The 15,747-nt window shown below is 30.9% G+C and overlaps 1 protein-coding gene across 1 annotated transcript in view; it reads right to left on the minus strand.

Annotated features, from left to right (window-relative positions):
- Positions 1-10,811, minus strand: part of LOC136973741 (nuclear pore membrane glycoprotein 210-like) — an 88,039-nt gene extending 77,228 nt beyond the window's left edge. Inside the window, exon 1 of the mRNA XM_067268486.1 lies at positions 10,573-10,811. Coding sequence (XP_067124587.1) covers positions 10,573-10,736 — 164 coding nt within the window. The 5' untranslated portion in view covers positions 10,737-10,811. The remainder of the gene's footprint in view (positions 1-10,572) is intronic.
- Positions 10,812-15,747: the final 4,936 nt, after the last annotated feature.

Genomic DNA, 15,747 nt, shown 5'->3' on the forward strand with positions numbered 1-15,747 from the left:
TTTTGATTTCAATTGAAGCATCCTAATGACCAAATGGAATAAGGCCAGATTAACAACTAAGCTAGAACTTGGCCAATTAATTTCATATATATTACATATTTTTGACACATTAATCGAAATTATGTAATGTATATGTAATTAGCCAGTTCTAGTCTGATAGTTAATCCAGTCTTATCATTTGATCATTAGAATAATTTGAGTTTAATTTGTCTATGTTTGTATGCAGATCAGAAGGTCCCAGAGTGATTGATACCAACTACTAACAGTCAATAAGGTATTTTCAGGGATCAATTAAAAATTATTAGTCCAATCAGTTATGTTTAACATAACTGATTGGATTAATAATTTCAATAATCAAGATTTTGTAAATTTGCATATTGTAAGTAGATCTTTTCTAAGGAAATGGTGTGTGGATTAATATTGAGTCAGATTTCTTTATATTATTATTAACTGTATTAGCAAAACTAAAAGGAAGTCAATACAAGGTCAAGGAATCCTTGAAGGGACTGACAGTCAAAAAAGTTTGGGGATTCCTGATGTAGACTGTTCTGAAATGAAATAATAATAATAAGTCCAGAAAAAAAAAATCTAGGCTCTAGCTAACAGTCAATAATTTTTAATTATGCTGCATATGCTGTAATTTCGAAACATGTGGAATTTTTTAGAACATTTTAGAATCTTTTTCTGGGTTTGATTTTCTGTTTTTTTTTTTTACAAATAGCAACAAAGAGAGAAGCTTTATGTCTAAGAGTATACTACTAAATAATAAAACATTAGGAAAAATTTATTGTGAATCATTTTGCAAATGAAGCAATTTCAAACCATACTATATATTGCATTCTCCAACATTTTGAAAGTAGATTACCACCACAGAGAAGAGGTTTGGTAGAAAAGCAAAATTCTAATGAAAGCCTAGTTGGAAGGATTGTTGGTGTCTTCAAAGGTCCTGTTTCAAAGTTTCAATTCAATCTGTAGCCTTGAAACTGAAAATTTCAAATAAGTCTGATCTAACATTCCAAATCCAGAATGCAACAATCCTTTTGTTGGAGTTTTACAAGAATTGTCTGCAATTATCACAGTGTGTCATGGATTGTTGTATGAAATAGTAAATATAACATAGTTGTCAGCCAATCCTTCCATGTTTAAGCACAACAATACAACTGCACTATTTTATAACAGGTAAAATCACTTCCACAGTAGAATGTGTTGCAAACCAATTATTTGAGACTTGAATCATAACTAAAACTGACAAACTAAAAAGTTGGGGGTGTCCACAGGTATCAGACAAGAGAACACCGTGCCCCTGGAAAAATCAGATGCATACATTCCAAATGAGTAGCACAAAGACAGTCAAATTAATCAAGGTCACAGCAGCAAGGGCAGGACTCAAAATATTGCATGCATCTCATCTGAAAGTTTTTGTCATACAAAAGTATATAGAAACTGGTAATTTTGACTTAAAGTTTGAGGTTACCGATACATGATTGTAGTGTTTTAAGAATCACTGTAACATTGATAATTGAAAAATAACATGGCTAGTTAGCAAAAATGCACTGCAATCAGCAGAAAATATTATGTGGGTAGCAAAGGCTTTTCAGAATCAAGTTGCAATCTCTCTTGCACTTTCAATTATCTGCTGACATTTTTAAACCTATGATTTGTTACTCATGGTATTCTTCTGGGCTTCTGACTGATAGAGAAAAATTCCTTAGTGTCAAGGAAGTATGCTTTGCATTTACAGAGTGAAAGTCTTGTCTGTGATGCTGTAGATTTTGATCAAAATAGATTTATAAAATATGCCCACTGTTGCAAGTACTTATGCGTGGACCATTTAGGAATTAAAAGACACTATTATTTCTGCACTGCTTCTTCCTTTCCTGAGTAAAGGATATTAATTAATATTTCTGTAATCACAAAAATAATTACAACTTTGATGAACAACTACTGTCTCAACTACTGTGCCAACAAGATGATCCTGCAGTAACAAACTGCAGGGTCATCTTGTTGAATCAATTGTTGAATTCCCTTAGATTATATTTTGGAAAATCCTTTACCTTCTAAATGACTAGTGATTGTAACAATGCATTGTATTGATACTTCAATGGCAGTCAAAGGAATTTCATTTTTGTTCTTCAGAGAATTTAATTCTTTATACAATTTTTCAATATACTTTTTGTTTTCTTTTAAAATATAAATGACAAATCAGGACAACTGATCACCAGTAAAATTGATCTCCCAAGACAACGGACTGATTGCCAAAAATTTTCAGTTGAAGTTTTACTGTTTTTTTCCACTTAATCAGTTTATAGAATTCTGGAAATTTATTCATTTATTCCATGACAAAATTATTTGATATTACATGCAAATATTCAATAATTTTAGGACTGTCAAAGTACTAAACAAGGCAGTAAATCTGATCAGCAACTCATAGATATTTGTTGCATTTAGCTGGTGGCTGACCACACAGTATTCATAATACAAATCACTCCTTTTTTGCATATGGTATAAGGTAGCAATAAACTTTCATATTGTTAGATGATCCATTGCAATTTCTGACTATATAAGAATGCTGACAAGAATCAAAACTTAGTTAATATTTATATTTTACTCACCTTTATTCACTTTAATAATTAATGTGGACATAAAGTGTTATCATCTTGGATTCGAAGTTTCTGATGGTCAGTCAGCAACAGTCTGAAGTCTCTTAAAATTTCATTTTTTGTCTTTTACAGAATTTGATTTGGCTGCAATTTGAAAAAAATTGTAGACCAATAAATCCTCACTGTCATCGGTCCATTTGTCTTTCCTTAATCTCAAGAACTAAGTTATATAGAAGAAAGATGAAAAACCTTAGGGGCAGGAGGACCCAATTAACTATATACAAACTTCCAATGCAAACTGGAAGTCATGTTATTTCAATTCAAAAATTTTCCCCTGAAAGGAGTTATCTAGATGACTGGCATGACTCTATTGTTAAAGGAAAAGCATGATGTACAAGGGCCAAGCCACTACTAAATTTGAGTTAAAAAGCATATATTTAATTTAAAATATGATTAAAAATTGCAGTCTGGCATTGTCATTATGTCACAATAAATAATTAAAAACTTATTTGTAATGAGCAATTATATAAAGAAAAGTTTTTTTTTGTCTTCTTTTAAAATACAGTATAAGTGACTAGTAATAAAAATCTTAATACATAAAAGTTTTTGCAATACTTTTATGTAACTCAAGTTCTTATTAAATCATTTTATAGTGGATGCTGCTTATTGTGATCATATCAGGATCATAATAAGCAATGAATACAATAAACAAAAAAAAAAAAAAAAAAAAAAAAAAAAAAAAAAAAAAAACAACAAAGCAAAAAGTAGAAATTAAACAACACAGCCTGTATAGCAGGGATGGCCAACAAGTCGATCGCCAAGCCAATTTTGGTCGATCGCTAGCGATGTCTTGACTTAATGTATTATATTTGTAACCGAACGCAACTGTATGCATGCAGTTATGACTCGACTCATAAGCAGTGAGTGCACTTCGTACTGAAACAGTGTATAAACATAGTATGTATTTCACACTTCCCCCTCCCCACTTAGACTATGCCTATGACAACAAGTCGATCGCAACACATGTTTTATGATAAAAAGTAGATCTTATGTGCACAAAAGTTGGCCACCCCTGCTGTATAGTATCAAGTAGTAAAAAAATTCACTTATTTTGATTGTATACAGTATATAATAAATCATAAATGAAGAATTCTTAAAAATGTTATATCATAAAATTGTTTGATTGACATTGTACTTTGCATCATAAGACATCCAGTTCCTGCTGCATTTTGGCAGTTGTTGGAAGGTTAATTATGTCAATCTCCTTGACACTTTCTTCAACTGCATCAGTACAGGTTGATCATTGCTAATCTAGAATTAATTTTCACTAGGGTAATTTTACATTTATTGAGTCATCATGCAAACCTGCGGCTACTATTTGATGATGCAGAGCATTGCCAGATGTACAATGATTACTTTCTTTGTACAATATCACATTAGGTATCATTTCCAATAGTATTTGTATGATAATGACAAAATGTATGATAATTTGACAAGGATTTTCATTTGTTTTTTGTTTGTTAACTAACTTGTACTGATTTATGGTGTACAGTATTTTAAAAGTACAGTAGGATAAAGTGGTTAGTTGTTGGGTTAAGTGTATTCTAACCTAATGCAACACAGTAATGCAGATCATCTAAAAAATGTCTGAAATAGCTTATGCTGGTATCAGCAATAAGTAGTTCACAATAAATTGATTACATTAATCGGTGAATTTTGTATAGGAAATACGCAAATATCTTGTGGCTTTGATCACAACAGTCTGATAACAATAGATGTGATTTTAATAATCAGCATCTTTCAAAACTGTGGTTGAGTAAATTGCAGTTGACAAAGAATCCCATACAAGTAATAGAAAAAAGGGAGATAAGCTAAATTTTGAATATAAATGCAAAAAATTATCTAACCACAATCATTCAATAAATCATTATTTGACTTTAAATTATGCTATACATTTTTCTGATTATTAACATCAAGTCACACATGATTTTTTTGATTGTTTTTTTTTTATAGCAATAAACTGACATGTTCAGCATCCTTCCTAATATCTTATCTTTTCATTCTTTGTCACTAATAATCATTTATCAATTACAGTTTATTAACTGTAATTGATTAAGGAGTAAATAAAAGATAAAATACTCAAAATAGATAAAAATATACTTGCTTACTGAAGAGACAATATCATAAAATAAACAACCATTCAAACTTCAGCATAAATTCTTTAATATTAAGAACGTTTTCAAACGCATTAAGCATCCATCATCAGTTACTTCTTTAAATCAAATATGAAATTCGAACAAATATTACGTAAATTAACGATACGATTACAGTAAACAAATAAAATAAAATAATCCAGGAATTAACGTAATTTACAAATTATGCCAATATTTCATAAAATAATAATAAAACAAAACACAAATAAATAAAAATAAAACAAAAAACCAACATTAGGTTTAAATCAATCCCGGATTATCGCAGTATTTTACAATTACTCTCATCCATCACTAAAGACTTCCAAGGGCTAGAAAGCCCAACAACATAAAACAAAACCAACAACAGATCTAGGATTATTGTAATTCTACAATTAATCCAAACTGTCACATAAAGATTTCCAAGTGGTGGAAAGCCCATCAGCGTCCCTATAATTGATGCATTGTGTACTTCTCTGTGCTCTGTGGATTTCCAATTTTTCAAAAAACTTTATCGCGTGTTTCGATCTAGTAGACCTGATGATAGAGGCTTGGTCCCAAAAGACCGTGATGCCCTGCTGCTTGGCATAATTGGCAAGGACTGTACTATCAACCGATTTTTCCACCAACCGCTTGTGTTCATTAATCCTCTTTTTTAAATTCCTCAATGTTGACCCTATATATACTAATTTAGAATCGAACCTATGATCCCTTAATGGTATCGAGTATATTCCTGTTAGGGAGTTACGCTCATACTTCATCTTATCATTTCTTAAAAGCTTGTATATAGTGGGATTGCGTCGATAATCTGTAATCATATCATTAATTTACGTAATATTTGTTCGAATTTCATATTTGATTTAAAGAAGTAACTGATGATGGACGCTTAATGCGTTTGAAAACGTTCTTAATATTAAAGAATTTATGCTCAAAATAGATCAGTATTAATAACCTACCCTTATTTAACAGAATCACTCTGTAAAAATTAATATGGAACCGTCCATAAATTACGCAAGGGTGATTTCAGTCATTCTAGACCCCCACCCACCCGTGTAAGAAACCGTAATATTTTCTTTGATCCTTCCTCCCCTTCCCTATCTTATGTAATATTTATGCATGATTTAAAAAAAAAAAAGATTTTAACAAAAAATTTTTTTAATAAAATCCTAAAAATCTTAGGTCCAAAATATATAATTATTAATTGAAAAAAGAAATGAATTCGAATGAACAATTTATTTTAAGAACTTTATTTTTTAATTATTAACAATCTTTTCATTATCATCATCATTAATCAACGTCATAATATTCATTTTTATATTAATTTTCACAAAAGGATACAAAAAACTGACAGATTGACTAGCTAGAATTAATGTGTAAACAGAATCATCATACAAAACGAAACAAGAGAGAAACCATCACATGGCCTTTCTTCCACGATGTTGTGTAAAAAAATGTGTAGAGCGTGAGTCTGCGAGCATTATTATTCTATCACGTCACACAAGATGGCGAGTACGGTGGCCATTCCGCAGACGAGATGAAATCAGGAAAATGAGCCTTGCACACTCCTGAGTCTTCTTCGCCCTGTGTGTCGGCGCCAAGTCCTGCTGAAACGTCCATTTCGCACTGCCAAAATGCTGCTGAGCCCACAGAAGTACCACAGCCTCGAGAATGTCACGGTGTTACACATCTTGATTAATTTTGGCCCCTTGATCGACGAAAACAAGGAGTGTCTTGCCGCTCGCACAAATTCCACCCCAAACCATGACTGACATTGGATTTTGTGATGTTCGATGACGGCTGAGCGTCCAGGAGCCCCTGCGGACCAGTTCCTGTCGTTTTGATGGTTGTACGGAGAAAAGCTTCTCGTCTGTGAAGAGAATGCACTCCCATTGTCGACCTGCGGCCGACGCTTGAGTTAACGGGATCTTTGGAGTCTCACGCACTTGTTTTCATCGGTGAGGAGCTGAACCTTTTGGAACTTGTAGGGCTTGAGTACGAGTTCCTTTTTCGCCATTAACCGCACCGATTCGCGATTGATTCTGATCTCACGAGCAATTTTTCTCATGGAGACCTTCGCATGTCAGTCAACTCGCTTTGTGATGATCTTGCGGTTCCTAGACGTGTTGACAGTGCGCTTTCTTCCACGTCCGGGACGGTCACCATTGTGGCCAAGCTCCTTGAATCGCCGAACTGCATCTGAGACTGTCATTTTTGGAACACCGAGCAGACGAACAATTTCACATTGATGCTTTCCTTGCCGCAATAGCTCCAAAATTGCACAACATTTGTTTGACACCATTAAAAAAAATAAAGAACTAACCCTTATTACATCGAAAGTACATCTACACGGGCAGGAAATCATGGAGAATTAAACAATAGTATGTAAATTGGTGACAGTAAAAAAGTTCAGGTGCAGCATTGCTACAAACTTTGTACGGGTTAATTATTGTCACCCTGTACAAACCTATGGATAGGTGAAGGAAGATCACCATACTACACAATCTTACATTATCGAAACTCCAAGTGGCACGTTCTGCAGGAACAGAATACATTTACACCCATCGTCTATTCCCCAGACAGTCTCCGAGAAGACAAACTGCAGATCGTTGATGATGAGAAATTGACTAGATCGTCCAACCACAATATTCCCAGGACGGAAAATGGGACAGGTCCAGGAATAAGGAACTTTATGAACCAACACCAGAAATCATTGAAAACTCCTCACCAGGTGAAGAGGACCTTCCCAAAACCCATAGTGGCAAACTGGTACGAATCCCAAGATGGTATCTGGATTACCAGCAGTAAAAAGAAAAGGAGGAGATGTAATATATGTTGATAATTTAAATAAACATTAAATGTAATTGTGTAGGTGCTGAGGTGGCAACACGGGTTGAAAGGGTTTGGCAAAAACACAAACAGCGAGGTTGTAGCTCGAGGGAGCCAGCTGATGTACAAGTGTTTAGTTGTATTATATTATCTGGTCAGTCAAGTTGTTTATAATACATTGCATTCTATAAAAATAATAGAATCATATAAAAAGTTATAAAACTCAAGAGTTTAATAAATAGCAGAAGTAAATTTTTACTAGATTTTGTAAATAAATTTTATAATTTGTAAAATTTTATGTAATTATTACATCATAAAAAATATATAAAAGTTGATTGTAAAGCCAACAAAATATGCTTTACCCTATTTACCCAAATCAGTTGAGAATAATTAGAAATCTTGGAATTACTGTATTATATAGCTTACCAAGAAATTATTTTTGAAGATCAAGGACTGTTAGATTCTTCTCCCTTAATATAGTTAAGTATATTAATTTAATTGTAAATTTCTTGATTTTATATAATTTCAATTGTATTTATTAATTTTATAAAATTGAAAATAGCTTGTTAATAAAATTTTTTATTATTTAGAATTTCTAGTGTAAGATATGTTATGTCAGTATACTGGACCATGTACAGTATATTGGCACCACACCACATTAAAATTGATGGAAAATTTGGAGTAATTCTCATTAATAATTTGTAAAATTATAGAACATTCACACTTCCAAAAGTTCTTGCTTTTCCTAATGTCATATAGAAATCTAAATAATTGAAACAACGTATCAACATTAGGGAGAGATTAGTAATAAAAAGGTAACTGAGATAATCATCTACATGCAATTATGATACTGTGTAGATAAATCAAATCTTCATACTCATTTTTTCTTCTTAGAGTTTTGGTATTAATAAATATGAATATATTAATAGTAAAAAGTGAAAATATGTATTGATCATTCATGATTAAATGCAGATCAGACTACAGCAGAGTGATAAGAAAAGACATGCCAAATATATTGTATTTAGACTGTTTACATCTACTCCTGAACATAATAGCTGTAGCATGTCAATTTTTCAATGCAGAGAAATTGGACATCTTGATGAATATTAATCCATATGATAAAATTACATATTTTTAAGCATAAATGTGTTTCTAGTAGTTATATAACTGAAAATAGAAATTTATATAGTCCGTTAAAACAAATGTTCAAGTAGAAAGAATTGTAAATTTGACAAGAAAACTGAAAAAAAGGCTATCAAATTATGTAATTCCTAAAATCCAAATAAGCATAAAGGCAGCTATTTTTTAAATCGGCCATAAAAAAAAAATCAGTAAACTTTCTCAAATCAGAAAAAATAAAATTAACTGAAATAATAAAATATATAAAATATTTAAAACTTTTTAAATATAAAATTATTTTATGATTTTATGAAATCATTAATGAAATTTTCTTAATTCCATTCCTTAATTAAAAATTATTCTATTATTGTTTAAATAATTATTATACTAAATATGTTTAAGAAAAATTCTCATTTCTATAACAGAATTTTCTGAAATTTAAGTAGTTCTCTCTATATTTGAATTATACTTGAAATTTAGAGAGAACTATTTAAATTTCACTTATAATTCTAATATCAACATTTCCAAACCTAAATACATGAATGCAAACATTTGAAATTTAACAATGTCTATTTATTGCTATAAAAACTAGCTATATATTTATATATTGTTACTTTAAGATTTAATATTCAAGTAAAATAATTTTTCCATTTTTCCTTAAATTTGCTAAATATCTTACACTACATTTTCCTCTTCCTCATTCAATTATATTATTATATAATAAAATATTATACGGTCACATTAACCAGAATTTAAAAATTTAATTGCTAAACTCACACAGTCTCCATCCGAAACAGATATTTTCCTAATTTAAAAATTGATTTTTACAACGATTAGAATACGTTTTAGTATTTCCATTTCTACACACACCAACTGACTGCAAGATAATTATTTAAAATTTTTTTACTAAAAAAATTTTCCTACCTTCATATATAATAAAATCTATGCACTGCAGTGATTTATGACAACATAAATTTAGCTAGAAATAAAACTAATTAATTATAAAATTTTGCATTTTAAGTGAATTATTTAATCTGTAAAATTTGATTCCAAAATTGGTATTCAGTGACTAGTAACCATTAAATAATAGAACAATTTGCAATTATCATTTATTAATTAAAAAAAAAGTATGATAATCTAATGCTCTTAATAAATTAAAAAAAGCTATATATAATGTTATAAAAATTATTGATATTTTCTAAAATAGAAAATTAACATTTATAAAATCATTATAGTTCAGAAATACTCATATAGTTACTAGATTTGGCATGGTGCCAAGAATCGTGGCAAGAGAGAGTTTTTGCCAATCATTTTAATTTTTCAAGTTAATTTATTAAAAATTTCAATATAAAGAAGCATTTCACATAGGATAACACATATATTTCTATTAATCTCCATAAAAACATGCAAGGTTTTAACTTCATTAATGAATATAGGAATAGTTGCAGGGTGATTATATATGTTTAATCATCAATTATATAAGTAAAATTAAGGAATTAGACATGTTTAAAGTTAAAAAATTAATAATAAATTAAGTAAATAATCATAAAAAAGTTTTAATGAGTAATTTTATAAGAAAATCAATTTTTTCTTTGTTTAGAAATTTATTTTATGTGAAATTTGTATATAAAAAGTGTAAATAAAAGGAAAAGATTGGAGATTTTACTCCATTCCTTTCATAACATGTGGATCGAGATGGAGTTTTAACACGAACACGTTATGTCAGTTAAATATTGAAAGTAATTCAATGAATCCTATTTAATATAAGTTCTTTACTAATGAAGTTATTCGGAATATTCACATAAACTTTGTGATAATGAAATTTATAAAAGACTAACCATTTGTAACAACCGCCGCCGGTAACTTCTAGCGTGTAATTGGTTGGAACACCTTGATTATAAGGAAGAAGAAGCCTTCCAACGCTTAACCTGGCTGAATTAACAATTTTAAGAAACGTAGTAAAAATAATACACAACAGAATAACTTTAGAAATTGCCGCCATCTTTATCAACAAGGATGAGCGTTGGCGCTCACTGATTATAAGAACCAAATTATTGGTGGAACGATGCCTTATAATCGGCATCAGCGCCCTCTCCATTTTGAATTTCCTCTCTTTTTTTTATAATTAAAAAATAATAAAAATAAAATAAAATATATTATAAAAGTTATAAATTAAATTAATAATATTATATAAGTAATACTAATTATTTATACATTATTTTTTGAAATTTTATTTGCAGTTTTATAAACTATGTTGGAGGTTGTTTACTTCCTTTCATCTTTTCCTGTTTTTTTTTTTTCATTTTATTATTGCTAATTTTAGGTTAACAAATTGTAAAGTAACGCTTTGTTTTATAGTTTTATAAACTTTTAAAATATCATAATCATTCTAGAAAAGATTAATATTATATTGTCTAAATTAATGATTCGCCGAATACCAATACATTCACTGTAAAATAATTAAACAGATGAAATTAACGTATACATGACTTTATTCTGTACGAATTTTTACATTTTTTAAAAACTATCTTTCACTCAGAGAACATTACGATAAAGAGAAATCATTCAGAATAAAAACAAGAGAAAATCGTTTTATTGAGAAGGAAATTTGTGCCCTTCTAATGAAGGCATTACACGAATTAAGGCAACATATTTAGGCCGGATGTCCGAGCGGTCAAGGTTAACAGCCTGCCGCCCTGGGGGACCCGGGATCGAATCCAGACGGGTCGAAAAATCCCCAGAAATTTTTTCGGGGGGTGGTCCGTCCGGATATGTCGATCCCCGTCCCTCACCACCCGGCCGCCTCGTTGTGGGCCTGGCCGAACCATAATGGGCTTGCTATAAAAGGATCTCTTAGTGCCCACCGGGCGGAAAAAATTACAAAAAAAAGGCAACATATTTAATAAGGCTACTTCTTAAAGTTAACTACAAAAATATCCTTTAACAAATTAGCGATTAAATCAAAAAAATATATTAATAATTACATTTATATGAATATAATTAAAGTTTAAAATTTCTATAGTCATATTAAATGTAAAACAGAAGTTTATTTATTTATATTTATCGATAGTTATTTTATTTTAAAATTATTATTTAATTATCTTGAAAATTTTGGAAATATTATTTATTCAAAAAATAAATAATGTTTCCAAATTAATAGTTCGTAAAATACTTTATAAGAGAACGTTTTGACTACACGTAATTTATAGATTTAGTTGAATTGTGCCTTGTTTAATACCAAATCGAACATGTGCTCATTTTAAAATCTTTTAATTTCTTGAAATTTCCTTTTCTGTCCGCTTATTCTTCTTTAGAATGTACTTCTTAATATTAAAATGACAGAACTGTTCCAGGACAGGAAAAAGAGCACCCAAATGTTTCTCAATTCTATAAATCATAGGTGTCAAACCTTTAGAACGCGTGTCCAAAGTGGCACATCAGGAAAAATCATCTGGTTCTTAACTATTTCGGTTTATCACATGTGTTTTTTCAATTATCCTTTTGGTTTATCACATGTGTTTTTTCAATTATTCTTTGGTTTATCACCCGATTATCCTTTTATTCAAACAGCCTTTCTACATTTATTCTAATCAATGCATATTCGTTTCATTTCTTTAAATATCGCTATTCGAAGCTTAAAACTTCGGCATGCTTATACATTTTAATTAAAGATAAATATTATAACTATATGGCACGCGAACTCAAAAAGGTTCGCCATCCCTACTATAGGTGCATCGAATTACGAGTATAAGATTATATCAGCTTTAGTAGTATCTCCAGTCTCGTGAGAACTTCAATAAGACAAACTTATTCAAACTTTCTAGTAAGCCCGTTATAAGGACCTACTAGAAAAGGCTTTCTTAGTGCTAATGGAAACAGAAAGAACAAAAAAAAAAAAAAAAAAAAAAAAAAAAAATGATGCAATAAGAGTGCTAACAGCTTCGTGTTAGCGTAAGTCTGACTGATCTGTGGGTGGCCACTCGTTTCATCATGAGCCATGCTCTGTCTGCCGTATCGAAATCGTGAATACCAAATAAAAACGTTTGAATGACTCAGAGAAAAATTATCAAATGTTTTTGAATCATTTCGTATGTTTCTATTGTATTTTCACCAAGTTTAAAAGAAAAATGTATCGTGCATCTTTTTTCCAAAAATCTGTAGAGTTAAATACTGTACAATATTTGGTAACATGCTATGCAGTAATCCTTTGTTCCTAACTTTTTAAATTTTGTTTTATACTTCTGTAATAGCAACAACCTTAATTTTGAGAGTAGGGATGAGATTTATAAAAGAAACAAATTGAAAATGCTGTTAACGGGAAATATATCTGTGGATGCATGTGGCATGCGAGCGCGAATGTTGGCGTCTATTTCATTTAATATCTGAGGATGAATTAAAGATGAAGACACGAAATTTGGCACGGTAACTTGATTATGCGGGACATTGATGATAATATAGATGGAGGAGGTGGGAAAATAGTGGGCGATCTCGAGAGAAATCGGACTTAACGAAGATTACTCGTTATTATCATTTACGATGTTTTTTTTTTTTTTTTTTTTATAAAACCAATCACTACCCTCAAAATTAAGCTTTTTGTCATCTTATAATAATCAATAATATAAAAACATTGTTTTCACGACAAAATCTCATAAAAAATGGCACGAGACACATAACACATTGTAGAAACTCATTGTAGGACACTCATTGTAGGAATTTCTTTTGGCTTTTCTGGGTTGAAATCGTCGAAATTGGCAAAAATCTCAAAAGGTCAAAGTTAATACGATTCCAATACTTTACCGTGTTATATACACAACAAGCCGGAGAAAGTAAGATGGAAAATTGGTTTCAGTTGCCTACAAACCAATAAAAATGAAAGGTTAAACCAATTAATGCAAGGGTTCCTAATCTTTTTCGTGTATTGTCCCCTTTTAAAAAAGTATTTTTTCTGTCGACCCATTCAATGCTATGTATTATACATATATATATATGTATGAATATATATTAAACAATATTATGTTATATATCAGGGGTGGGCAAGCAAGAGTTCAGTGGGAGCCGAAGTGTAGGTTTTGCAAAATGCACGGAAGCCTGTCTGTACTGTCGTGGCAGATAGTATGGTAAAGCGCGCGATTTTATTATATAATATAAATATAATATTGAAATTTTTAATAAACATATTTTCACAAAATTATAAAAATAAAATTGTAAAAAAAATAATAAAATACAGAAATTAACACTTTCATCAAGAGCCGCATGTAACTCAAAAAGAGCCACATGCGGCTCTCGGAGCCGCATTTGCCCATGTCTGTTATATATAATATAACCTCTTATATAATTTTTAAAAAACATTTATTTAAGATCAGGAAAAATGTGTAAAATTTTAAATATTTGCAAAGTTTTAGCCATTCTCGCAAACTTTCATCGACCCCTAAAGGGTCAGTACCGATCCCGTCAAGAAACCCGGAGTTAATATAATAGAATGTATTTAACAAAATATATCAATTTTAGAATTAATAAATCACAAAAAGGACAATTGTAAATTACTTATCAGTAGTTCATAATAAATTTAAATTTGATTTTGTACTCGACTTTTTCAAGGAAACACTAAAAGTTTAATTATTATGCCTTTTTGTCCTTTCTAACACTATTTAAAATTTGTTTTGTATACTAGTACATTCTATATATTAACACGACTTATTATACTGGAAAACTATGGATGCAGATATTTAGTCATACAGATCAAAAATAATGTTCTTTAGGTGAACTAAATAAAGAACATTATTTTTGATCTGTATGACTAAATATCTGCATCCATAGTTTTCCAGTATAATAAGTCCTGTTAATATATAGAATGTACTAGTATACAAAACAAATTTTTAAATAGAAACACTAAAAGACTTTGGGTTTTCAAATCAAACGGCATAAGAAAGCTGCGCAGCAAAGGCCGAATGGATAAAATGGAACAAGCAGCTCTTCGCCTGCCGTTCGTCATTTCCAGACGATCGACAACCCAGACATTTAATGATAGGGAAGCTGTGTTTCTGTAAGAAGCCGACTTCCAGGGGCAATCAGTTAATTGCGCGTCAGTAATGGTCTAGGGTCCATTCGTACGTGCGTGGTGGCGGAAGAGAAAGACGACAAATATCTGATAAAAACCGTTTATTTTAACATAAAATAAACATACACTATGTACAAAATAGTTTGCTTTAGGACAATCAGTCGTTCGGAAATCCTGGGCGTCGATGTGGTTCTTCGATGGTCGATCGAAGGTGGCCCGAGGACAGTGGCGTTGACAAGTCTGTAAGGCACGGGGAGACTTCGTCTTTTGGCATCGGGGACACGGTCTAAGTCCAAAGTGGCACGGGTTACAGGTTGGCACAATAGACGAGAAACTGTTCTTTTTTTTTTTTTTGCGTTGACACACGGCGTTATGGTTATTCGGAACGTTAACCGAGTGCGAGGTGTCCTCGATTGTCGAGGATTATATCAATTTCCGTTCTTTCTTTCATCCATTTGATTGGTCATTCTCCCCTCAATCACGCTTCCCAAGTGGTCGGTCCCTGGTTACTAAGCGTAACAAGACTTTTACTTGGAGCGCGAGAAAAGTCAAAATCGAAGATGAATTCGATCTTTCACCGATCATAGGACGACTTCCATCCGCGATTTATAGTTTCTGCCTGGCGCTCAACAGACGCACTGATAGATGGTACCATAAAAATTAATGATATTAAATCATATAATTCTTTTAGTACGTCTTTGTTCGGATCGACATTAATTATAATATGTTTTATGTTTAAGAGTTACTTGTCAATATAGTCCGGACACGAATATAAATATTGCGATTCGCTACGTAATTTCAATAAATCAAAAAAATTTCCATAAAATTTACTTAATTTAAAGAATTAAAACACACTTGAAAAAATTGTTTTTCATAATATTAAAATTATTAACATCTAAAAGTGATAAAAATTCTAAAGATTTCATGTCTGAAAATCTGTCAATATAATTACTGT

Source organism: Centruroides vittatus, unplaced genomic scaffold, assembly GCF_030686945.1.
Source record: "Centruroides vittatus isolate TY-2023 unplaced genomic scaffold, ASM3068694v2 contig_329, whole genome shotgun sequence".
NCBI lineage: Eukaryota > Metazoa > Arthropoda > Arachnida > Scorpiones > Buthidae > Centruroides > Centruroides vittatus.